Source organism: Artibeus jamaicensis, unplaced genomic scaffold (genome assembly GCF_021234435.1).
Source record: "Artibeus jamaicensis isolate MK-2021 breed Jamaican fruit bat unplaced genomic scaffold, CSHL_Jam_final scaffold_916, whole genome shotgun sequence".
Lineage (NCBI taxonomy): Eukaryota > Metazoa > Chordata > Mammalia > Chiroptera > Phyllostomidae > Artibeus > Artibeus jamaicensis.
In genome coordinates, this window is record NW_026522059.1 from 67657613 (window position 1) to 67683078 (window position 25466).

The following is a 25466-nucleotide window of genomic DNA, read 5'->3' on the forward strand; positions in this document are numbered from 1 at the left end:
TTTCTCAGAAAAATAAAAATTGACCTGCCTTTTCACCCAGCAATTCCACTGCTGGGATTATATCCCAAGAATCCTAAAACATCAATTTCAAAGAGCCTATGCACCACAATGTTCATAGCAGCACAATTTACAATAGCCAAGAGTTGGAAGCAACCTAGGTGCCCATCAGTAAATGAATGGATCAAAAAATTGTGGTACATATACACAATGGAATTCTATGCAGCAGAGAGAAAGAAGGAGCTCCTACCCTTTGCAACAATATGGATGGAACTGGAAAGCATTATACTGAGTGAAATAGGCTAGGTGTTGAAAGACAAATACCATATGATCTCACCTTTAACAGGAAGCTAAACAACAAAACAAACAAGCAAGCAGAATAAAAACAAAGACACTGAAATAGAGAACAAGGGGACAGTGACCAGAGGGGAGAGGGAATGAAATTTAAGGGGAAAAAGGGGGAGGGATTTGAAGGAACAAGTATGAAGGACACAAGGACAAGAACTAAGGGGGGTTGGTGGAAATGGGAGGGAGGTGGGGAGCACCAGGCGGGGTGGGCTGCGATGGGAGAAATAGAAAACTGTACTTGAAAAATAAGTAAATTAAAAAAAAAACTGTTGATAGGGTAAGTAATTAAATGTCTTTAACTTATCAATAAAAATAACTGTGAAGTAGGCATTATTATTTTTTCCTCCTTTACAGTAGGGGAAACCAAGGTAATAAAAAATCAATTAAATTGCTCAGAAATATACAACTCAGGAATGGTGAACTTAGAACTTGAACCTAGGCAGTCAACCTCAAAGACTGTGCATTTCACTCTCTATAACCTAACCTAATAATCACATTTCTATCTTTAATTTTTGCTTCTCATTTTGCTCCTTGAGAAAGCTCAAAAATTTTATCCAGTGTCCCCAGATATCTATCTCTTCCACTTCTTTTCTTTTAGTCATGATTTCTATTTCTTAGCAGTTTTTCTCTTTCTATTGTAAAAGTTCTACTTTATTTTTAGTACAATTTCAGTTTTTAGAATTTTCCATTTTTAAATTCCTGTACTGAATTTGAGTCATGCATTTTATCAATTTTTATTTTTTACTAATACTTTGAGAACTGAAACTCTTTGACCTGTACAATCACATTTTTAAGGAAACTTTATTTTGCTTTTATTTAAAGGTTTTTCTGCAGAATACATATCTTTTAAAAAATTGCTATTGTTCAGTACAATTGTCTTCATTTTCACCCCACCACATCCCCTTCCCCAACCATCCCCACCTCCCAACCTTGAACCTACCCCTTTTGGCTTTGTCCATACGTCTTTAGAAATGTTCCTTCATGGCCTTCCCCCTACTATCCCCTATTATCCCCTATTATCCTTCTCTGCTCTCCTCTGTGGTTATTGTCAGTTTGTTCTTGATTTCTATGTCTCTGATTGTATTTTGCTTGCTTTTTTTAAATTAGGTTTCACTTATAGGTGATATCATATGGTATTTGTCTTTCACTGTCTGGCTTATTTCATTTAGCATAATGCCCTCCAGTTCCATTCATGCTGTTGTAAAGGGTAAGAGCTCCTTCTTTCTCCTGTGTAGTATTCCATGGTGTAAATGTACCATAGTTTTTGATCCATCCATTTATTAATGAGCACTTGGGTTGCTTTCAGCACTTGGCTATTACAAATTGTGTTGCTATGAACATTGGTAGGCATGGGTTGTTTTGGACTGGTGTTTCAGGATTCTTAGGGTATAATCCCAGCAGTGGAATTGCCATGCCAAAAGGCAGTTCCATTTTCAGTTTTCTTAGAAAATTTCATACTGTTTTCCACAGTGGCTTCACCAGTCTGCATTCTCACCAAAGCTGTACTATGGCTCCCTTTTCTCTGCAAACTTGCCCGCACTTTTTTGTTGATCTGTTTATGATGGTCATTCTCACTCATGTGAAGTGGTATCTCATTGTGGTTTTAATTTGCATTTCTTTAATGGCTAGTGATGCTGAGCATCCGTTCATATGTCTCTGGGCCTCAATATATGTCCTCCATGGAGTAGTGTCTATTTGGGTCCTTTGCCTGTTGTTTTAATTGGGTTGTTTGTCTTTCCTGAGTGGAGTCATGTGAGTTCTTTATATGTTTTGGAGATCAAACTCTTGTCCAAGATGTCATTTACAAATATATTTTCCAATACATTTGGTTCCATTTTCATGTTGATGATATCTTCTTTAGACATGGAGAAGCTTTTTATTTTGATGAAGTCTCATTTGTTTTTTTTTCTTTCCATTACATTCCTTTCTCTATATGATGTATTGGTGAAAATTTTGCTCCATGGAATATCTGATATTTTCCTGCCTATGTTCTTCTCTAGGATTTTTATGGTGTTGTGACTTATGTTTAAGTATTTTATCCACCTTGAATTTATTTTTTCATATGGTATAAATTGTTGGCCAAATTTCATTTATTTGCCTGTAGCTGTCCATATCTCCCTTTTCTCCTTAGCAAATTAATCAGGAGAAGGTCTTCAAGCTACCATTATTCCCCAGTTATATTTTTTGGGTGACTAAATACATCTCTTATTTGTAAAGATCACTCTTATACCTTGCACTATTATATTAATATAATTGTTCAGTTACATTTTCTGAAAGCCCAGGGGATTCTTGGACTGATTTCTTATAGCTATAAATTTTCTTTACTTTACAACCTATTTCATCCCCAGAAAGTTTTTCAGAACTATTGTGTTAAGATTGCAATTCCTTTATTATTATTATCATTATTTTGGTTTTAAAATTTTTCTAACAGACTCAAGATGGTGACAAGATAAGGTTAAAAGCACAAGCCCACTTTTTCCAGTAGTAATTTTCCCACTATTTTCTGAAATAAGCTTACTTATGGTGTTTCATTTTCAAACTCATAATTACTAAGACTCTATCATTGATTATACTGAGAGTGGGAAGCTTTTGAGTTTAGTTCCTAGCAAACTAGATGATGTTAATAACTGTCAGAATTTTTTACAGTAATGTAAACTAACTTTTTCTTAGAGTTGTAATTCATTTTATAAAAGTTGTTTAGAGAATTTGACCTTAACCTCTGTTACCCATTAAGAGAATTTTGAATGTGTGTAATTTAAAATTCTTACCAATAATGTTTTTAAGCAATAAATATGTTATATCACATAAATGAAGAGTGGGGAAAGATGGCTCAGGAACTGGTTAATTTAGGGCTTTGACTTTCTTCCTCAAATATTTTCATTATTTCAGGTATTTCTACTCTTTATAAGTTACTTTGTATATTGTATATTGTTATGGCTTTCTGAATGGACTACAATTGTTACAGTACAGACCTGGGGCAGAGTGAATGATATAATATTATAAAAAGGGTGCCCCTGTTTCTCCAGGGGTTTGTCCCCCCATACTAGATTTTGTCTGCCCATCACCAGAGGAGAGACATCTCTCAATGCCAGAGACTGGTGAAAAGGAAAGGAATTATTTATTTAAAAGTTATACAGACTTAGAGTAATAATTTACTGTCTTCATTAAGATACAAAAGTTCTTTAGAATACCCACAGACACACATAGGCCCTAATCTCTGCCCTAATCTGGGGTACCGTATATCTCAGGAAAAGAAGTAGAAGTCCATGATTCAGGCTCCCGGTACCATCAGCTGTGTCACTGCCATGATCTCCAGTTAATCCAAAGCCATGTGGCACCCTCTCATGGCCCACCAGCAAGAGTCCTTTCACCCCTTTTCTTCTAGGCAAAGTCTCTCCTGCTTCCTAAGCCACATGGCAAAAGGGAACAACCCAAAGTTAAGTGGTGATTCTCAACTTCTTCCAAGGCCATGTGGTCCTCCCAACTCCTCCAAATCCATGTGGTACTGCCCTGGTATGGCTTCCACACCTGGATTTAAATCCCCATGCTGAATTTCCCTCTGCAGTCCCATTTCCAACTCCTCCCACAATCAGTTACACCTGCCACCATTCCTGTATTCTTCAAGCTTTACTAGGCTGCCATAGTAAGTCTAGGCAGGCCTGACCTCATTGCGTGGAAACAATCATCTCCAAGCTCTTGCACAGGCACTGTAACCAGGGAGAGTTGTTTCCTAGTTACATCCTGGGTTGAAGTCACTCCCATCCCCCTAGCTCAAAGCATGGCCACATCTATTTAACATATCTATGAAACCAGTTGAAGGCTAAAATATGTTAAATGACTATGCCATAGGTTAGCTGCAAAGCTGTTGCTATGCAACACAGCTCTGAATGGCCATGCTCCATGTGTTGCAACCCCCAGCTCAGACTGGTGGGGGTGAGGGCATCATATATATATTTTCTCTAATATTTTCTGAACACCCTGAGTTCTGGACCCCATTAAAAATCCCCATTTGGGGGACCTTTCTTGGCTGCACTCTGTTACACAATGGTCTACCTTTCAACTCAAAACTGATGGAGGTGGATGGAATAACCATTATTAGTTTAGATAAATCAATATTCAGCCCCACTTGCTTAGTCTGTGATCTCTGGACACTTTTTAGCCTGATGCTTACACAAAATAAGGCTTTTGTGAACAAGTAAGGCAGCAGTAAGTGGTGTTGAGAAGATGAGTAGATGAATGGGTTTCTGACACAGAATTCTCAGGAGTTGGGATATAGAGAGATCTAATGAAATGACTGGGGAAGAGTAGGGAGGAGCCATAGGAGGCAACCGCCTGAGGCAATGGCAAACAGTATAGGATGGGATTGGCTGAGAAACTGAAAGCCTCTGGAGTACATGAAATTATGGGTCAGAAGATTTAAAATAAAAGGAAGGCTGACACTGGCTCTCAGGCTCTCTTCCTTTAGGATGCCTGGATGATCATGTTATAGCTGTTCGCAGTTTCCAAAGGATGGTATTTTGGATGTGAGAAGAAACTCTAGGTACAGCCTAGGATCAGGCTGGCCTCTCAGAGAGTGGCAAGGTTATTTTTCTCTGGGTGTTCTAGAGCTGACAGGCTCTGAGACAGAAATCTGCCATTCTTCCCAAATTGTGTAGCTTTTGTATCTTATGTTGTTTTAGCTTGCAAACTAATCCCATAGAAATAAGACAGTTAAAAGCTAACAAGGGCAATGATAGGGGAAGTCAGAAGTTAACAATTTTAGCCTTACTCAATAGGTTTAAATGACTAATGCATGTGGGAACATGTTATTCCAAAATTGTGTAGCTTTTGAGTAAAGACTCCTTTCCTTAATCACTAAATCTTTTCCTCTGTAATTTTGCCTAGAGAGTGGTGGTGGACTGCAGGAACCCACTTGCTGTTCCATAACATTAGTATGACATTATGCAAGCCAGTATAGACATTCTGCAGATCAGCAAAGATCTATATAAAATGTAAACAGGATCCTCAAGAACATTAGTGTGATTTCCCTTGTTTTTGTAGTGTTGTATTTCAAATATTTTGAGTATTTAACGCGAATGGTGCTTCTGTATTGTAGCAATCTTAAAAATTTCATTGACTCCTTCTTTCTAGGTGCCATTTAGTGTTTGTTCTTTCCAAGTTCTGTTACTTACTATTAAATTGCAGATGGCTAGAAATATGCTTTCACTATTTTTCTCATTTTACTCTGTAGTCACTTTGGGTAGATGACTCACTGACCACCCCCCCACACACACACTAACAGACATCATCTCTTACACCAAGTACTCTTCTGTGTTTTTTAAATTATTATGTTTATGAGTAAGATATCTCGTAGAAAATATTTTTTAAGTGGTGGATTTGAAAAGCATTGTTGTGGATTCCATCTTGATTGCACTATCTGATCAGCAGATTCATATATTTCCATGTAAATTGCTGATGATGTGTCTTTGATGGAACAATGTTCATTTAGATTAAATTCACTGTGGCCCTTCTGACATCCATTTCTATTTTTTCATGCTGTTATAACCAGAGTTACATTCATTACTCTAATAAATATCATTCAATGGAGATTCAAGATATGCTAGGTCCTATATAGAAAAGTGGGAAATTCTTCTTCCTTTCTGTGTTTACTTAAACATGAAACAAAGTGTACTTTTCATTTATATTCAGTTCTGTAAAGTTGCTTGATTATTCAAAATAAATTGTTTCTATTTCCATGGTTAGATTTGCATAAATAAAGACAACATCATATCCAGATTCTGTAAACTTCCTTATAATCAGAGGAGCAATTAGTTACTTTATTTAAATAGTATGTTAATAAAAACATATAATTTATTCTTTCAATGCTTATTTTAATGTAGCTAGTTCAACAAATCTTAAGTAGTCACCAATTCATATTATGTGTTGATTACCAAGTACAGGAAAGTAAACATGAATGTGACATTGTTCACATTCTCAAATTTAAAATCTAGTGTGCACTATTTATAAAGACTTGTTAGATATCATAGGGAATGGAAAACTATGAACAACTTTTATTTCGTCTTGGAAGAGTTTACAGTGTGGTGGGGGGGCTGAAAGCATGTACCCATACAAATTATATGATGTGAAATAATCTCTATTGAACTTCTAAGTGTCCAAAACAAAATGTTCTCTGGTATGTCAGAGGTGGGGAGATTACCTTGGGTTGAGTGTCAGATAATGCCTGTTGAGAAGGGGTTTGGTCACTTCAAAGGACAGGAACAATTTGATTCTGCAGGAAAGGGGAAGGCACATATATTTTCTGTGAGGAATCCTCTTTTAATCAATTACTTTAAGTGAAAAATGAGCAAACATCTGGCAATTGTGAAGTTGGGGGATTTCAGTGGTAAATAAATAAAAAGCAGGCCTAGAGAAGAGAGAGAAATTAGAAAGTTTGGGCTGGGCCAGATTCAAGGACAGTCTCAGAAGTAAATGGAAAGCTAAGACCATAAAGTTTGTGCATATTTTCTTTATTCTCACAGGGCCATTCCCATCCTTCTTTGCCTTGCCCTTCTTTGGTAGACTCTTTTGCCCATGGTCTGTGGCTGGATTTTGCTCAGGGACAGCATGGATAGAGACCAGTTAGAAGCAGGAGAGTGGAGGTCAGGGTGCTGATTCCATGGCACCTCAGTGCCTTTCACTAGCTGATTCTGTTACATTAAGGTCCCAGCTCCTGTCATATGGCTATGTCCCAGTTTTCAGGTTCTCTTTACAGGCTTAGAGGTTTCCATGCCTGTGCCCTGCCCTTCTAGTGAAATATTTAATGTGTTGAAAGAAAAAAATCACCAACCTAGAATTCTGTACCCTTGGAAGTTATCTTTAAAAAATGATGGGAAAGTAACTCTCAGACATATGAAAATTGAGAGAAGCTGTTGCTGGTATACATGCCTTGCAATAAGTGTTAAAATAATTTTTTAGAGAGGAAGGAAATTACATATGTCACAAATTCTGGAAAGAAAAAAAGAGCATCAGAGAAGGAATAAGTGAAGATTATCATTCTCATTTTGAAAATGACAAACATAAACTCAGAAGGCTAAGTCACTTACTGAAGATCACATAGCTGGTAAGTGGCAGAGCCATTATGGGACCTCATAGTTTTTATAGAGATTCAGGGAGCTAATATTTGTAAAGCCTTAATATGTTGTCTAGCATCAGAAAACATTTTATATCTTTAGTAAAAAGACAAAAGAAACCAATGTTGCAAGATTAATATGGCAACAAAAATACTTTATTACAATATGATAGGAAATGGAGAAGTCAAAGAACTTAAATATACTACCCATGGATGTGAACTAATGGTGGGGAGCAATGATGAAGAAAGAAAGGGTAAAGGGTTGAAGGAGTTAAAGGGGAGAAAAAATGGGACAACTGTAATAGCATAATCAATAAAATATAGCTAAAAGTGATAATGATAAATAACTATAAACACATAATTTTAAATTAAGGGGACAATACTCTTATGCATAAGAAAAAAAGCAATGACTTGAATAATTATGTACTTTAGCATTTTTATAAATTTTTGTTCAAGTACAGTTGTCTCCATTTTACCACACCACTGCCCCCCACCCCAGTCATCCCCACTTCCCACTCTTCATCCTACACCTATTTGGTTTTGTCCAAGTGTCCCTTATAGATGTTTCTGAAAACCTTTCCCCCTTTTCCTACAATTAACCCCTCCCATTTCTGCTCTGGTTATTGTCAGTTTGTTCTTAATTTCAGTGTTTCTAGTTATATTTTGCTTGCTTATTTGTTTTGTTGATTAGGTTCTAGTTAAAGGTCAGATTATATAGTATTTATCTTTTACTGCCTGCTCTTTTCACTTAGCATGATGCTCTCCATTTCCATCTATGCTGTTGCAAAGGGAAGGAAATAGCAGCTTTCTGCTGCATAGTATTCCATAGTGTAAATGTACTATAGTTTTTGATCCATTCAATTACTGATGGACACTTAGGTTGCTCCCAGCACTTGGCTATTGTAAATTGTGCTGCTATGAACATTGGGGTGCATAGATTATTTTGGATTGGTGTTTCAGGGTTCTTAGGATATAATCCTAACAGTGGAATTACAGGGTCCAAAGGCAGTTCCATTTCTAGTTTTCTGAAGAAATTCTATACTGTTTCCACAGCAGATATACCAGTTTGTATTCTTACCAACACTGAAGGAGGGTAACCTTTTCTCCACAACCCTGTCAGCACTTATTGTTTGTTGATTGGTTTAGGATGGCCATTCTCACTAGTGTGTAGTACCTCATAGTGGTTTTAATTGGCATCTTTCTGATGGCTATTGATTCTGAGAATCTTCTCCTATGACTCTGGGCCCTCTGTATATCCTCTCTGGAGAAGTGTCTCTTCAAGTCTTCTGCCCATTGGTTAATTAGGTTTTTCTCTTCCTGGAGTGGAATTGTGTGAGATATTCATATATTTTGGAGATGAAACCCTTGTCCAAGATATTAATGGTAAATATATTTTCCCATACAGTTTGTTCCTTTTTCATTTTGCTATGTTTTTTAACCAAGCAGAAGCTTTTTTTATTTTGATGAAGTCCCTTTGGTTATTCTTTCCTTTATGTCCCTTGCTCTACAGAACATATCGGCGAAAATATTGCTACATGGAATATATGAGATTTTCCTGTCTATCTTCTCCAGTAGGACTTTTATGGTACAGAAACTTATGTTTAAGTCTTTTATCCATCTTTGATTTATTTTTGTTTATGGTGTAAATTCTTGGTTCAGTTTCTTTTTTTTTTTTTGCTTGAAGATGGCTAGATCCCCAACACCATTTGTTGAAGAGGCTATTTTTACTCCAGTTTATGCTGCTGACCCTTTTGTGGATATTAATTGGCTGTAGAGACTTGGGTTTATTTCTGGGCTCTGTATTCTGTTCAGTTGATCTATGTATCTGTTCTTATGCCATTACCATGTTGTTTTGATTACAGTGGCCTTGTAATATAGTTTCATATCAGGTATTGTGATTCCTCCTACTTTGTTCTTCTTTCTCAAAATTGCTGTGTCTATTCAGGTCTTTTATGGTTCCATATAAATTCTTGAAGTGATTGCTTTATGTCTCTGAAATATGTGATTGGTATTTTCATAGGGGTTTCATTGAATCTATAGATTGTTTGGGTAGTATAAACACTTTGATTATGTTAATTCTTCCAATCCATGAACAGGGTATATTTTTCTATATATTTCTGTCTTGTTTAATTTATTTCTTCAGTGTTCTGTAGTTTTCTGAGTACAGGTCTTTTATATCCTTGGTTAGGTTTATTCCATGGTATTTTATTTTTCTTACTGCTATAGCAAATGCAATGTTTCCTATTATTTTGTGATATTTAAGTTTTGGTGTACAAAATTGCCTTTGATTTCTGAGTATTGACTTTCTATTCTGCTGTTTTGCCAAATTCACTTATTATATTGAGTAATTTTTTTGTGGACTCCGTAGGGTTTTCTATGTGTACTATCGGGTCATGTACAAACAATGACAGTTTTACTTCCTCATTTCCAATTTGATGTCTTTCATTTCTTTTTCTTGTATATTTTCTGTGGCTAGGACTTCCAATGCTTTGTTAAATAGAAGTGGTGAAAGTGCGCATCCTTGCCTGTTCCTCATCTTAGTGAGAAAGATTTTAGTTTTTCTCCATTGAGTATGATGTTGTCTGTAGGTGTTTCATATATGGCCTTTATCATGTTGACAAATGCTCCCTGTATTCCCACTTTGCTAAGTGTTTTTATTATAAATGTGTGTTGTACCTTAATAAGTGCTCTTTCTTCGTCTATTGATATGATCATGTGAGTTTTGTCTTTCATTTTGTTTATGTGATGTGAATATTTGATTAGCAAATATTGTACCATCCATGCATCCCTGGGATGAATCCCACTTGATCATGGTGTATGATCTTTTTAATATATTGCTGAATGTGGTTTGCCAATATTTTGTTGAAGATTTTAACATCTGTATTCATCAGCAATATTGGCCTGAAGTTTTCCTTCTTTGTTGTGTCTTTATCTAGTTTTGAGATGATACTGCTTTCATAAAAACAGTTTGGGAGTCTTCCCTCTTCTTGGATTTTTAGAAAATTCTTTGAGGAATAGGGGTTAACTTTTCCTTAAATTTTGTGTAAAATTCTCCTTTGAAACCTCCAGTCCAGGGCTTTTGTGTGTTGGAAGTTTTTTGATTACTGATTTGATTTTGTCAGCTGTTATTGGTCTGTTTAGGCTTTGTGCTTCTTTTTCATTCTGTTTTGATAGAGTACATTTTCCTAGAAATTTGTACATTTCATATAAGTGGTCAAATATCTTGGCATATAGATCTTCATATTAATTTCTTACAATCCTTTGTATTTCTGCAGTGTCAGTTATAATTTCTCTTCTTTCATTTCTGATTTTGTTCATTTGGGTCCTGTCTCTTTTTTTCTTGATGTGTCTGCTTAAAAGCTAGCCCATTTTCTTTACCGTTTCAAAGAACCAGCTCCTGCATTTATTGATCCTTAGAATTTTAGTTCATATGTTCTTTAATTCTACTCTATTCTTGGTTATTCCCTTCCTCCCACTTGCTCTGGGGGATGTCTTTGTTGTTGTTCCTCCAGTTCTTGCAGATGGAGGGTTAGGTTGTTTATTTGAAATGTTTCTATCTGTTTTGGTAGGTCTGTATAGCTATGAACTTGCCTCTCAGGACTGCCTATCAGGACTTCCCTCTCAGGACTGCCTGTAACATGAGTATTGGATTGTTGTGAGTTCATTTTCATTTGTTTTCAGAAATTTCTTCCTTAATCTCATTTTTAACCCATTCATTGTTTAATGACATGGTATTTGATGTCAATGTGGTTGAATGTTTTAGAGTTTTTTTCCTCGAGGTTGTTTTTTAGTTTCAGGCCATTGTGGTCAATGAAAATGCTTGGTATGATTTCAATTTTCTTGAATATGTTGAGGTTTGTTTTTTGCCATATCATGTGGTCTTTATTTGAAAATATTCCATGAGCATTTGAAAAGAACGTGTAATTTTATTTCTTTGGGATGAAATGTTCTATATATACCAGTTAAGTCCACTTGATCTAGGAAATTGTTCAATGCCACAATATTTTTGTTGATATTTTGTTTTGATGATATATCTGTTTTTGATAGTGAGGTGTTAAAAACCCCTACTATATATAATTGTGTTGCTGTCAATATGCTTCTTGACATCCTCCAGGTTTTTCTTATATATTTGGGGGCATTTATATTTATAATGTTTATACATTCTTTATGAATACTTCCCTTGAGTAGTATAAAGTGTCCTCCTGGGTCTCTTTTCATGGCCTTTGTTTTCAAGTCTATTTTGTCTGATATTAGTGTTACTACCCTTGCTTTTTTTTCTCTCTATGTTTTCTTGGAATATTTTTTTTTGCCAATTCTTCACTTTCAGTCTGGGTATGTCTTTTGTTCTGAGGTTGTTCTCTTGTGTGTAGCATATGTGTGGATCATGTCTTCTTGTCCATTAAGCTATTCTATATATATTTTTTTAATTTATTTTTTTATTGATTATGCCATTACAGTTGTTCTATTCCCCCTTCATTCCCCTCCACCCCACCCCCCATCCCCACCATTACCCCCCTGTTAGTTTATGATTGAAACATTTAATCCATTTTTAAAAATTACTTTATTTTCATTCAATTACACTTGTCTGCATTTTCTCCCCACCTATTCTCCCACCCCAGCCAAACCCACCTTCCTCCCTTGCTTCTACCCTCCCCCCTTGGTTTTGTCCATGTGTCCTTTATAGTAGTTCCTGAAAACCCTTCTCCTCACTGTCCCCTAACACTTCCCCTCTGGCTATTGTTAGATTGTTCTTAATTTCAATGTCTCTGTTATATTTTGTTTGCTTTTTTCTTTTGTTGGTTATGTTTTTATCAATAATAACTTTAAATAAAAATGTTAATGCATTTTTATTTAAGGTCATTATTGATAGTTACTTATTCATTGCCACTTTTCTTCTTTCATACCTGTGTTCCTCTCTCTCACACTCTTTCTTAAAGCAGTCCCTTTATCATATCTTTTGGTGTTGGTTAGCAGGAGGTATATTCCTCGAGCCTTATTTTGTGTGAGGAAATCTTTATTTTAGCTTCCATTTTAATTGAGAGCATTGATTAATAGGGTAGCCTTGGTTTCAGGCCTTTGTTTTTTATTACTTGGAATATTTTTTGACAGTTGCTTCTGGCTTGCTGTGTTTACATTGAGAAGTCAGCTGCTAATGTCACTGGGACTCCAATGTATGTTACTTCTTCTTTCTCCCTAGCTCCCTTTAAGATACTCTCTTTGTCTTGGGATTTTGCCATTTTAATTATGATGCATCTTGTAGTGGGCCTCTTTGGGTTCCCTTTGATGTGGACCTTCTGTGTGCCCTGGATTTGTGTGATTTTTTCTCTCATCAAATTAGAGAAGTTTTCTATCATTACTTTTTCAAACCGGTTTTCTATACCTTGGTCTTCTTCTGGTATTCCTATTAAATGTATATTATTATGTTTCATATTGTCTCACAGTTCCCTTTATACCACTTCATTCCTTCTGAGTCATTTTTTCTTTTCCTGCTCTTTTTGGGAGTTTTTTTCTAACTTGTTCTCCAGCTCACTGATTCAATTTTCTGCTTCATTGAACCTGCTCACGATTCCTTTTACTATGTTCTTCAGTTCAGAAATTGTATTTCTCATTTCCTCTCGGCCCTTCTTGCTAGTTTGTATTTCTTTTTTCATGTTGATATAGTTTGCAATGAGTTCATTGTCATTTCCCTGTAGTTTTTGGCAATTCTCGGTGAGCTCATTGAGCTTCTTTACAACCATTGTCTTGAACCCAGTATCTGATAGTTGACTTGCCTCTATTTCATTTAGCATTTTTGCTATGGTTTCCTCCTTGCCTCTTGTTTGGGGTCTATTTGTCTTCCCATTTTTTTGTGAGACTCTTCTTGTTAGCCTTTGCTTCTTAAATTGATATGTTATGACTCCCTGAGTTTGCATGAACTATGGTAGAAGACATGTGAGGTTCAGTGGTACAGTCTCCTTGATCTCCTGAGCTCACTGGTCTTGGGCTGTTGTTTATGTTAGCTCTCTGTATGTCTGGGTTTTGATTATTGTTGGGTCTTTCTTTGGTGGTCCTTCCCTACAGCTGGTTGGCTGAGTGTCACTCTACCCACCACATCTTGTGTGTTGTTTTGATTACAGGTAGTGCTAATCCTTCTGTTTGTCTGAGATTATAAGGCTTTCTTGCTATTGTTCAGTTGTTCGTTTTGGGTGATTTCTCCACAGTTTAATTTTAATTCCATATTGGTCCTGGGAGGAGATTAGTGTGGTTTCCACTCACTCCTCCACTGTCTTACTTTATTATCATTTGGTGATTCATTTGTTGGTGGATTATCTATTCCATCAGGTATATTTGTGTTCACAGGTCCCACTTACTCTTGTATGTGATCAGTTGCAGGGGGAAGGCAAAATGAATTAAAACAGTGGGAAAGTACTCTGTGGGATTTAAAATGCCAACACATGGAAAGGAAATAGAAGATGCTTTGAATAAGTATAGCTTACCTGTGATATTTCACCCAACTAGCCACTTTTTATAAAAGCTGGAAAAAAAGTTAAGACTCATAAAGGGGAGAAGGCTTTTGAGCTGAATCCATAATATAGCATGCTTATGGGAGGTTGAATTATGAGATATAGTGAGAGTAAAGTATAGAAAGTGGACATAGTGTACAAGAGAATAGAGTTAACAGCCACAGTAATAATACTCTGGAAGATAGTGTAATGGTCTAAGATCTGGAGGAGTGCTGTGTAGTATTTACTATTATATGGAATAATAATTATTTATAATAATAGTGGAACAACAATAATATGATAAGAACTATATGATCTGAATAACAAGAATAGAAAGTACATGGCCAATAGCAGTGTGCTATTGGAACACAAGTGAAGTGAAAGATAGAAAATTAAAATACAATATTAAAGAGAGAACAAGAAAAGCCAGTCAAACAATGCGATTAAACAAATAAAACAATACTAAAAATAAAAGAAGGAAAATATAAAATAACAGTAATGTAAATAAACAATAACATGCAAGTTCTCTAGAATAGCAAAGTGAAATTTATCTTAATTTCTCAGTTTTTGGTGTTCACCTTGTTATCCCTCTTTGGGTCTGTTTCTAGGCCTTTCACAGCTCCAGGTCTTATTGTTCCATTTGGAGGAGAAAAAGGAAAAATAAATAGAAAAAGAAAAAAATACAAAACCTCTTAATGACTTTAAGCCTGCCATGTGAGTTCTGCTAGGCTGCCTGGATGCCACAAGCTGAAAGGAGTTGGGCTTAGCTTTTCTCCCTTCCAATGATTTTTGAGGATTGGGGCCAGGTCTGGTCCTCAATATTCACAGTTGCCCAGCCTCCACCTTAGGTTCTACAAGCACTGCCATAATCCCAGTGTCCATCTGCTCCAGGTTGGCACCTTTAATCCACCTGTTCTGCTGTCCATAAGGTGCACTAATTAGGGTCAACTCATGCCTCAACTTTTCCCTCTTTGCTGTTCTAGGTATTGGTCATTTTCAAAGTCTCTTCAGGGTAGTTCAGCTCCCCCACTGAGTTAAGTTTTTCTGCGGACTGGTAACTCCCTGAGCCCTGACACCCTCCTCTGAACAGTCTGTGCGGCATGCTACCTCCTTCCTCTTAGCGAGCCTTATGTGCCCTGTGGTGAGGGGTGGGCAATGTGGCAACAGTGGGGGCAGCCATAGTGTCAGCAGAGGGTGGGACCATAGCTGCTATGAGGGGAGAGCTGCCACCATGGCTTGAGGGGTCAGCCACTGCATTCCTTAAACTGTAAGTGAAAGCCTTTTAAAAACATAACATCCTCTTTTTTTTACATCTGCTGTTCTTAACAAGTGCCTAGCTTTTCACACAACCCAACTTTCTAACCAGACTGGAGATTATTGTTGTCAGGGCCCATTATGGCCCAAATCTTCTTCCTTCTGTAGGTGTCACCTGACTCCTCAATTTCTCTGGTAATGGTGTAGCTGAAGTCCACAGTCCCAGCTGGTGAACACCACCCCTGTGTGTCTACCACTTCATCTTTATTCTCCTCAGCGACTTCAAGCATCCCAGTCCATCTGTGTGCCACTCTATCCTCCCTATTTGTAAGGGAGGGATCTGTTGATTTCGCTCTCTTCCAAGGATTCTGTGGCAGGTGCTGGGTAGGGGCTCACAGTAGCCTTGGTCCCCACACTAGTCCCAGGGACCTTACCATCCCATTGCAATTGTGTTATCATCTATTTTTCAATGTCCTCTACAATTTTGATCTCCAACCTTCATATAAGCTGAGACTCCGTTGGTTGTTCACTCCACCTGTGCACAGGGGACAGTAGCCTCCATTCCCACCTACCTCACTGCCATCTTCTACTTTAGCATTTTGGATCTTTCCATCCCAGAGACTCTCCCATTAGCCAACTGTAGAAACCCTAGGGTTAATCTTCCTTACCATGCAGGCTGATACAAAATGTCTCCACTGAAGAAGTTCAATGATGGTGTATTTCTTCCTCAGTAAATCCATCCCTTCTTGGGCTCTTTAAGCCATGAGTTTTGAGTACCAACAGTCTGTCTTCCCATGCCCAAATATCAGTAATTAAGAACCCCAAAACATCAATTTCAAAGAACCTATGCACCACAATGTTCATAGCAGCACAATTTACAATAGCCAAGAGATGGAAGCAACTTAGGTGCCCATCAGTAAATGAAGGGATCAAGAAATTGTGGTACATATACACAATGGAATTCTATGCTGCAGAGAGAAAGAAGAAACTACTACCCTTTACAACAACATGGATGGAGCTGGAAAGCATTATGCTGAGTGAAATAAGCCAGGGGTTGAAAGACAAATACCATATGATCTCACCTTTAACAGGAACCTAAACAACAAATCTGACAAGCAAGCAAAATAAAAACAAATACACTGAAACAGAGAACAGGGGAACAGCAACCAGAGGGGAGAAGGGAGGGAATTTAAGGGGAAAAATGGGAGGGATTTAGAGGAACAAGTATAAAGGACATAGGGACAATAACTAAGGGGGGTAGAAATGGGAGGGAGGTGGGGTGCATGGGGGAGGGGTGGGCTGGAATGGGAGAAATAAACAGAAAACTGTACTTGAAAACTAAATAAAAAAATTTTAAAAAGAAAAAAACAAATATGGTTTTTATTGGGTTCAATATAGCAATTTTTTCTCTACTAACAACATAAATCTTTCCAATGCTCAATTGCTCCTTTGAGAGTCTTGATATCTCATGAAAACACATAGCAATAACTTTTTCGAAATTAGCTTTCTGTTTTTTAGAAGTTCCTCTGAAAGATTTCCTGTATAGTGTGTTGCCTTTCCTGAGAGTTATTTGATTTTTCTCTTTTTTTCAAGCAACTACATCAAAGTTTTATTCCAGTGTAACTTGACAACTTGGTTCACCTCAAGCTATTTGTAATTCTGCTATCTTACCATACTATATTTTTCTTTGGATGCAGTTCATAATTAAGCTACCAATTATTTGAGATGTATCCGAGTATAGAGATACTTGGAAGACCAAGCACATTCTTTCTGTTATATGGGACCAGGTTTGACCACAACCAGCATTTCCTCAGTGGCTGATATATTCCTCATTGGTCTGGTGCTGCCACAGGGCTAAGAAACCAGTTATAATTTCACAGGTCTGAGGTTAGTGCTTTTCTTCACCTTGATGCTAGCAAAAATTCATTTAGGTACAGTTCAAAAATTATGTTTTGTCCCTAATAAATTCTTTATTAAACACAGTATATAGAATGGATAAACATTATATTTGAATTTGATTATTAAAATAGTAGAAAAACTAGAATCAGAATGACAAAAACATTCTGAGTGAATCTCAGGACAGGCTCCTCCCCTTTAATAGCATTAATTCTCAATTGTAGATTTAATATTTTTATTCTTTACCTGCATTTAAGAATCTCATTAACATATGCCCTGGTCTACCCTGGCTAGTGTGGCTCAGTGGACTGAGTGCCAGCCTGTGAATCAAAGAGCTGCTGGTTCAATTCCCAGTCTAGGGCACATATCTGGGTTGCAAGCCAGATGCCCAGTAGTGGGGTGTGTGAGAGGCAACACACATTCATATTTATCTCTCTCTTTCTCCCCCTTTCCCTTCTTTTAAAAAATAAATTATTAAAATATTTTAAAAATATGCCCTGGTCAAAGGCAGAATGATAAATTTCAGCACCATTCTCTCGGTTGAAATAGATTACTACAAAATTTACCACTTTAGCATCTAAAATTTTTAAATACTTTACAAAGTCCTTATCTATTCTGATAAATGTCTATATTTTGGCATTTTCCTTAAGGTCAGTTCATTTCAACTTACATTTTTGAACATCTGTATGTTTGTTACAGAAATAAACAAGAAATTGTCCTTGGAGAATACGATGGTGTTGGAGAACTAGGCACCACTTTGAGAATGGGGAATGGACTTCTTAGTTTTAAGTGAAACTCTTTTATATGTATTCATTATATTATATCACCTGAAATATATAATCAATAACATGGTGGTATATAGTGGACTCAATCCTCACCATCTTTCTTCAATGACAAATAATGTTTATACAGATACTTCTTGAGTTACAATGTGGTTATGTACCCATAAACCAATCATAAATTGAAAATGAATTTAATACAAACATCACAGATTAGTCTAGCCTATGTTAAATGTTCTCAGGACACCTGTATTAGCCTACAGTTGGGCAGAATCACCTTGCTGGTGTTGCACAGAATCATGACATGTGTTATACCACATGCTATTCCGAAAAAATCAAAACTCAGAATACAGTTTGAACTAAATGTGTAATTGCTTTTGAATTATGTGAATTGCATTATGAATTAAAAAAATTATAGGTCTTACCATTTAAGTTGGGGACCAGGTACAGGACATTAAATATAGTGTCCTTGTCAACCATGATGATTATAATTTACTTCTTTAAGTTTGTCATTTGTATGAAAACTGTGTGTGTATCACAGGACTAGAAATTAATTTTTGTGGGTATTTTTCCAAAGAATTTTTAAAGGAATTGCTTATACTTATCTTCAAAAATCTATCTGCATTGAACAAACTGAAAAAGTATACAGCTAACTATTATTCCAAATCAGTAAGAAAATGTTTAATGAAGAGTTTAGTAATTCTCCACTATAATAGGTTCCAGATGGTGATAATTCCTCATAGAGGTGACTAAGACTTTCTTCAACTAACATATTAATACTCACACACAATTGTTTTCAGAAAAACCCAAGTATGTAATTGTTTTCCCAAAGGCTTCCCTTTATATTCACTAACAGTAATATCATACATAACAAGAAGGATGTATTTCTTCTGATATCAGCAGGGTGATAAACCAAAAGAGCTTTACAGCAGGCTCATTAAATTTTACCAAGAAAAGCAAAATTCCCAAGCTTTATACTTTAATCTATTAAAATAATTAGTAGAATTTACATAATACAGTTTATTTATATTTAACATAAATACAACAAGCTTGGAAACCCATTTCCAAGGCCAAAGAAAATTAGATGTAAAATATTTACAAGGAACAGACAAGCTACTAGAGGATACTCTAATTTTTAAATTTTAAATTACACAAAATCACATTTTATAGACACTCTTTTATGATATATATCATATAAAATATTATTGTCATTGTATATTAAATATTAGAAGTCATTTTCAGATATATTCTGCCATTATAGCTACATATATTTATATAATTTAGAAATCATGAAGATTATGGGGGACTTGATAGTATGAATTAAGCTCAAGATCTGAGCATGACACATTCAAATACTTTGGCAAAATATGGACTGCAACTTTTTGTTTTGAATCCAGTCTTATAAGAAAAAAACACCCAATTTGTTGTGTACTGTTTTAAGCAATTTTTCTCTACATGACAGAATTGAGTAGTTGTGACAAAGACCCTGTGGCCGGAAAAGTGAAAATTTGCTTTCCAGTCTGTCATCAAAAAGTTTGCCAGCACTTTCTCTAAGTGGAAACAACTAAAATAGCTAAAAGTGATAAAAATGTGTAAATACATTGTTAATTTGATAATAAAATAAAGAATTCAGAGAGTCATAAGTTATATTCAGTTAGAAATATTATTAACAATAAGATTCTTTAAATTACTACACAAAGTATTAATTACTTAAAAAACAAAAATATTACAATAGATTTGGGATAGTATTTTATATTTTTAATGAAGATATTTGAGAAGGCTTACATATAGGTCCATATATTAATGGACAGGAACATTCAACACTTTAAGAAAAGTCTCCTTGGATGATCTGTAGGTTTCATGCAATTCCAATGAAAAATTCGGTTTCCCTTTAGAATGGAAGGACAGATAAAGTGCTTCTCAGATAAGATCAAATTCAAGGAGTTCATCATCACCAAGCCCTTATTATATGAAATGTTAAAGGGACTTATCTAAGAAAAAGAAGTTAAAGAAACAGGAACAGTGAAAGGACAACAAACTCACAGTTATTAACAACCACACCTAAAACAAAAGCAAACTAAAAGGACAGCTAGATCAGGAGTGGAAACAAAGAAATGAAGATCTCAAGGAAGGTTAGCAACAGGGGAGTGGAAGGAGGAGAAAGGGGGAGAACGTACAGAAAATAAGTAGCATAGACAGTAGATAGAAAATAGATGGGGGGGCAAGAATAGCATGGGAAATATAGAATCTAAAGAACTTGAGACACATGGTCATAAACTAAAGGGAGGAATGGTGGGGGAGGGGGTGTGCAGGGTGGAGGGGAATGAAGGGGGGGAATAGAAAAACTGTAACAGCATAATCAATAAAAAAATTTAAAAAAAAATTGGTTTCCTTGTGGAACTTGACAAAGTGATTCTAAAAATTATACTGAAGAACAAAAGACTGAGAACAGGCCAGAGACTCATGAAAAAACACTTGTGGAAAAGGTATTTGCCTTACCAGATTTAAGACTTAACAGTGAATATATGTGATTAATACAATGTTTTTATACCCAAATGGTGGCTCATAGATGAACATACTGGCAACCAGAGGTTCCACAATTAGATCCACAGTTGCAAACACTCTATGTGAAACAGTGTGGAAGGTGGTGGAATGATGCATTAACACGAGCCAGGGCAATTTATTTTTCTATGTGGATAGAAAACTTAAAACTGTATGTTCTCCTCACATTGCACATAAACATCAATTTAGATCATAAACTTTTGGGAACCCCTCTGCCTGGTTTCAGGAGTTGTAACTGCCTCCCCTGGCTAAGGCTGAGTGAGCAACCTCCGGAATGCGAGCCACTAAGGAGACAAAGCTTATCTCTGGCAGCAGCGTTGCTTCTGCTTCATCCCCTGCCCCCAACCCTAAGGAGGGGGGCAGAGACTGATAAGACCCCTCGGGGAGGGGCAACGTAAGTCAGACACAATCACTTGAGAGGCCCTCAAGGAAGGACTCTGGGGGCTGCAGAAAAGAGGGAGTGATGGACCCTCGCTCCACCCTCCCCCCCTCCCGCCGGCTATTCGGACATAGCCTGAGTCCCCATTTCTGTCTGGGAGAAGTACTTCCTGGCTCTAATCCATTTAAGCTGAAAAACTTATTATGGGGAAGGCCGTGCTTCCCTTTGCCAGCTAGAGAGAGTTCCAGGGTGATTGGGCATAAGAAAGAATTCCTAAAGTATTGTGAAGCCTGCTTTGCTAAGAGTGCTTTTGTTCATATGATAAGGCTATGAGCAGGAAATGAGTATGTCTCCCAAAGTTTTTGCAACCCCCTTCCCTGACAGACACTCACTCAGATTAAGCCCTCAGATTTCTTTTAAATGTTATCTATTGTTTGATCCTTGCCGCCTGACATTGATTGATGAGCTTTACATGTATTCCTATGTGTTCCAAACCTAATAAAAGCCATTGAAGAAGAGGTCCTTTGTCCTTCTCCTCTGATTGACCACCTCTCCTCCCCAAGCAGGTCATGTCTTGGTAGTATTACTTTTATCCATGGTGGATGGGGAGACTTGCTGGCAAAATTGCCCCCACAAAACTTAACTGTAAAAGGAATGAACTCAAATCTTTAAGAACACATGGCAGAATTTCTTCACAATATTATGATAGCAAAAGATTGTAAAATTGAATAATTATAGAAGAAAACTATAAGGATATTTGTTGAAGTTCAAGGACCTTTTGCTCATTCCATGATACCTTACGTAAAGAAAACACAGGCACAGCTTAGGTGAAGGTATTTTTAACACACAGATGGCAAAGGATTATTGTCTGGGTCACATAATGACCTAAAAATGTAAAAGAAAAACACACTAAATATATGTCAATGTTTTTTTTTTATTTTTTTATTCTTCAATTACAGGTATCATTTTTTTTAAAGTATATTTTTTGATTATGCTATTATAGTTGTCCCACTCTTTTTTCTCCCTTTGATCCCCCTCCATCCAGTAGCCCTATTCCCTCCAGTATTTCCTCTTCTAAGTTCATGTCCATGAGATGAATATATATATTTTATATATATATATAAATTTATATATATAAATTATATATAATAAATTATAAATTATATATAATTTATATATATAAATTTAATATATAAAAAAATATATATGTATATATATAAACACACACACATACATATATATAGAGTTCTTTGGCTTCTCCATTTCCTACACTATTCTTAACTTCCCTCTATTTTCGATTTTCTACCTCACATTTATGCTTCTTATTTTCTGTACCTTTTATTTCGTTCTCCCTGTTTCCGACCCTACTGATCTCTTCCATGTAATCTCCATTTCTGTGATTCTGTTACTGTTCTAGTTGTTTGATTAGCTTTTTTTTTAGGTTCAGTTGTTGATAGTTGTGAGTATATTGTTATTTTACTGTTCACACTTTTGATCCTGTCCTTATTCTTAGATAAGTCCCCTTAACCTTTCATTTAATAACGATTTGATTATGATGAGCTCCTTTAATTTTATCTTATCAAGGGAGCATTTTATCTGCCCTTGCATTTTAAATGAAAGCTTTGCTGGATAGAGTGATCTTGGATGTGAGTACTTGCTTTTCATAATTTTGAATACTTCTTTTCAGTCCCTTCTTTCCTGTAATGTTTCTCTGAGGAATCAGCTGATAGTTTTATGAGAACACCTTTGTAGGTAACTCTCTTTTTTTTCTCTTGCTGCTTTTAAGATTCTCTAATTATTTTTAATGTTTGGCAATTTAATTATGTGTTTTAGTGTGTTACTCTGGTCCAACTTTTATGGGACTCTCTGAGCTTCCTGTACTTGTATGTCTATTTTCTTCACCAGATTGGGGTGTTTTCTTTCATTCTTTTTTCAAATAAGTTTTTGATTTCTTGCTGTTCCTCTTCTTGCACCCCTTTGATTTGGGTATTGAAATGTTTAAAGTTGTCCCAGAGGTTTCTAAACTTCTCCTCAATTTTTTGAGCTCTTATTTCTTCATTCTGTTCCAGTCGAATGTTTATTTCTTGCTGCTGTCCCCTATTGTTGAGTCCCAGTTCCCTTCCCTTCATTCTTGGTTACCAGTACATTTTAATTTATTTCACTTTGGATAGCCTTTACTTCTTTCTTTATTTTGTAACCATACTCAGTAATTTCTGTGAGCATCTTGATTACCAGTGTTTTGAACTCTGCATCTGATTGGTTGGCTCTCTTCTCATCACTTAGTTATTTTTCTGGAGTTTTCATCTGTTCTTTCATTCGGGCTGCATTTCTTTATCTCAGCACACCTGTTACATTTTAAGGAGTGGAGCCTTAGGTATTTTCCAGGCCAGGGCAACACAATTCACTGCATCACGGTACTGTATGTTAGAGAAGGGTGAAAGAGGGAAGAATGCCATTTGCTGAGCTCTTGACCAGCTTTGAAGAGACTGACATTTTCTCCCAGGGCAGAACCCCTACAGGCTTATACAGACACAGGTTCTGAGGTTTTATTTTCCCCATTTTGTAACCCTGAACTGTGAAGTCTGCTTAGCTCCCCATTGTTCCTCCCAGTTTATCTCCATGTGAATGTGCAACTGCCCAGTCATAAAACCACAGCCTTGCCACAGGTCCTCTCCATTGTCTAGGCTACCCATCTCTGCCTCTTCTACCCTTCTGGATGAATGTTTTTTCTTTAACTCCTTGGTTGTCAGACTTCCATACAGTTTAATTTTCTTATAGTTCTGAATTTTTAAAAAATTGGTTATTTTCTTCTTTTGGTTGTACAAGGAGGTAAAGCATATCTACCTACACCTCCATTTTGGCCAGAACCTTGTCCCACTTTTTACCCCTGTTGTTCTCCCCTTCCCTGCCCCCCACTGTCAATTTTTTATAGAACAAAAATTATGCATTAAGTAATTGAAAAAGCAAATGTGTTATACCACTAGCAATCTAGGAAATATGCGGGTAATAATTTTTACATTTAAAAGTAAATGTAAATAAATAAAAGTTCAATCAATAATATTACTTGCAAATTAGAAAATATTAAAAATTAGGCAATATGAAATATTGGAATATTTGTGCAGAAACAGACACTGGGTCCATTTATGGTTCAGGAAAGGGGGTGCTAGTTAGAACTTGCATCAGATGGAAAAGAGTTAAACAGATGTTAAAGTGCAAACACATTCTATAACATAAAAATTACACTATTTGTCATGTGTTTTATGGATATATTTATATATGAAATGAAGAGACTTGTATACTAATGCTCATGTTATCATTGTTTTATACCAAATACCAATAAGAACACAAGTGTTTATCAACAAAAAATAAATTGTAATTTAAGTGTAGTCATACACCAATGAAAAATGAGTGGATTACATTAATATGATTGTATTTCAAAAACTTAATGTTTAGCAAAAGCACAGAATAATATCCTAAGTTATTTATCTACTGTAGTAAAGAAAATGGAAATGTTTTCTTGCTTTGGTAAGTGACATTAATGGAGAAAGTAGGACAAAGTAGGACAAACACCCATACAAGGCTTCTCAGACCCTGTTCCTTCATAGACTTGCAGACTTTTCTACATTGCCCTTATTACCATCACTGGTATTTTAATGTTGATAAGTGATAATGAAGGTTAAGTTGCCTTTGTTTTTTGGTAGCTTAGACCATGGAGCACCTTTGGAACCCTGGAAGTTACAGCTCAGGTTCATTCAGAACTGAAGGAGTACTCAGTGGTGGCAGAAGAAGATTGTGAAATTCTTAAGATTCCTGCAAAGAATTATGCCAAGTTAAAATTGGTATGATCAAATCTAATCTATATATTAAGACAATATGGCAGTAAATTCAATAGAACTTTTGCCTCTTTGGATACATATCCATATTTCTCTTATTTTTAATTTGACTTGGCCTAAACAAGATAAATAATGTTTATTTTATGGCTGTCACTTAAACCTCTGATAGTGATGGGTAATTAAATTATAAAAATAGTTTTTATGGATATGGTATTTTATGTATATTTTTGATGACTGTGTTTTTTACGAATTTAGAATTTATTTATTCATTCATTCAATAAATATATGTTTTGGGATGTCAACATCATGTCATGTGTTAGTAATACCAGGATAACCAGAGAGACAGACCTCTACATCTTTGCAGTCTACCTTAGAAAAAATGAACTTGGGTGTGACTGACACATTGTTTCGTAATATAACTCAGGGCTGCACAACGAGGTGGTTAAAACTTAATTCTACCCCCTAATTCTGCTGCATTAACTTTTTAAATTTAAGTGTAACAATTTATTCTCTTCTAGTCAAATGCAAATTTGTCCCCTCTCCTAACAATCCCTGCCTGGCTGGCAGAGAAAGTTTGTGTCAATGACCAGTCATGCAGTGCATGGTAATGGCTAAGCCATGGCTGGATGCTCATGTGGAAAGGAAATTGGGGGAGGGATGTCCACTTTCTTGATTTGGGTCTCTAAGAGTCAGGGTTTCTTTCAATAAGATGGTTTTAGCATTGATGACACTGATAACTTTCTCAAAGTTCAACTTCCTTCCAAATTCCTGGTTTCCGAGTGATTGGCTTTAAAAACAAATTTCTTTGTATGCTTTGTTTTTATTTTC

At 36.1% G+C, this 25466-nt stretch overlaps 1 protein-coding gene across 1 annotated transcript in view; it reads left to right on the forward strand.

Annotated features, from left to right (window-relative positions):
• CNBD1 (cyclic nucleotide binding domain containing 1) overlaps nt 1–25466 on the forward strand; it is a 310447-nt gene that overhangs the window by 251225 nt on the left and 33756 nt on the right. The window contains exon 8 of the mRNA XM_037141383.2: nt 24507–24644. Within this exon, the coding sequence (XP_036997278.2) occupies nt 24507–24644 (138 nt within the window). The remainder of the gene's footprint in view (nt 1–24506; nt 24645–25466) is intronic.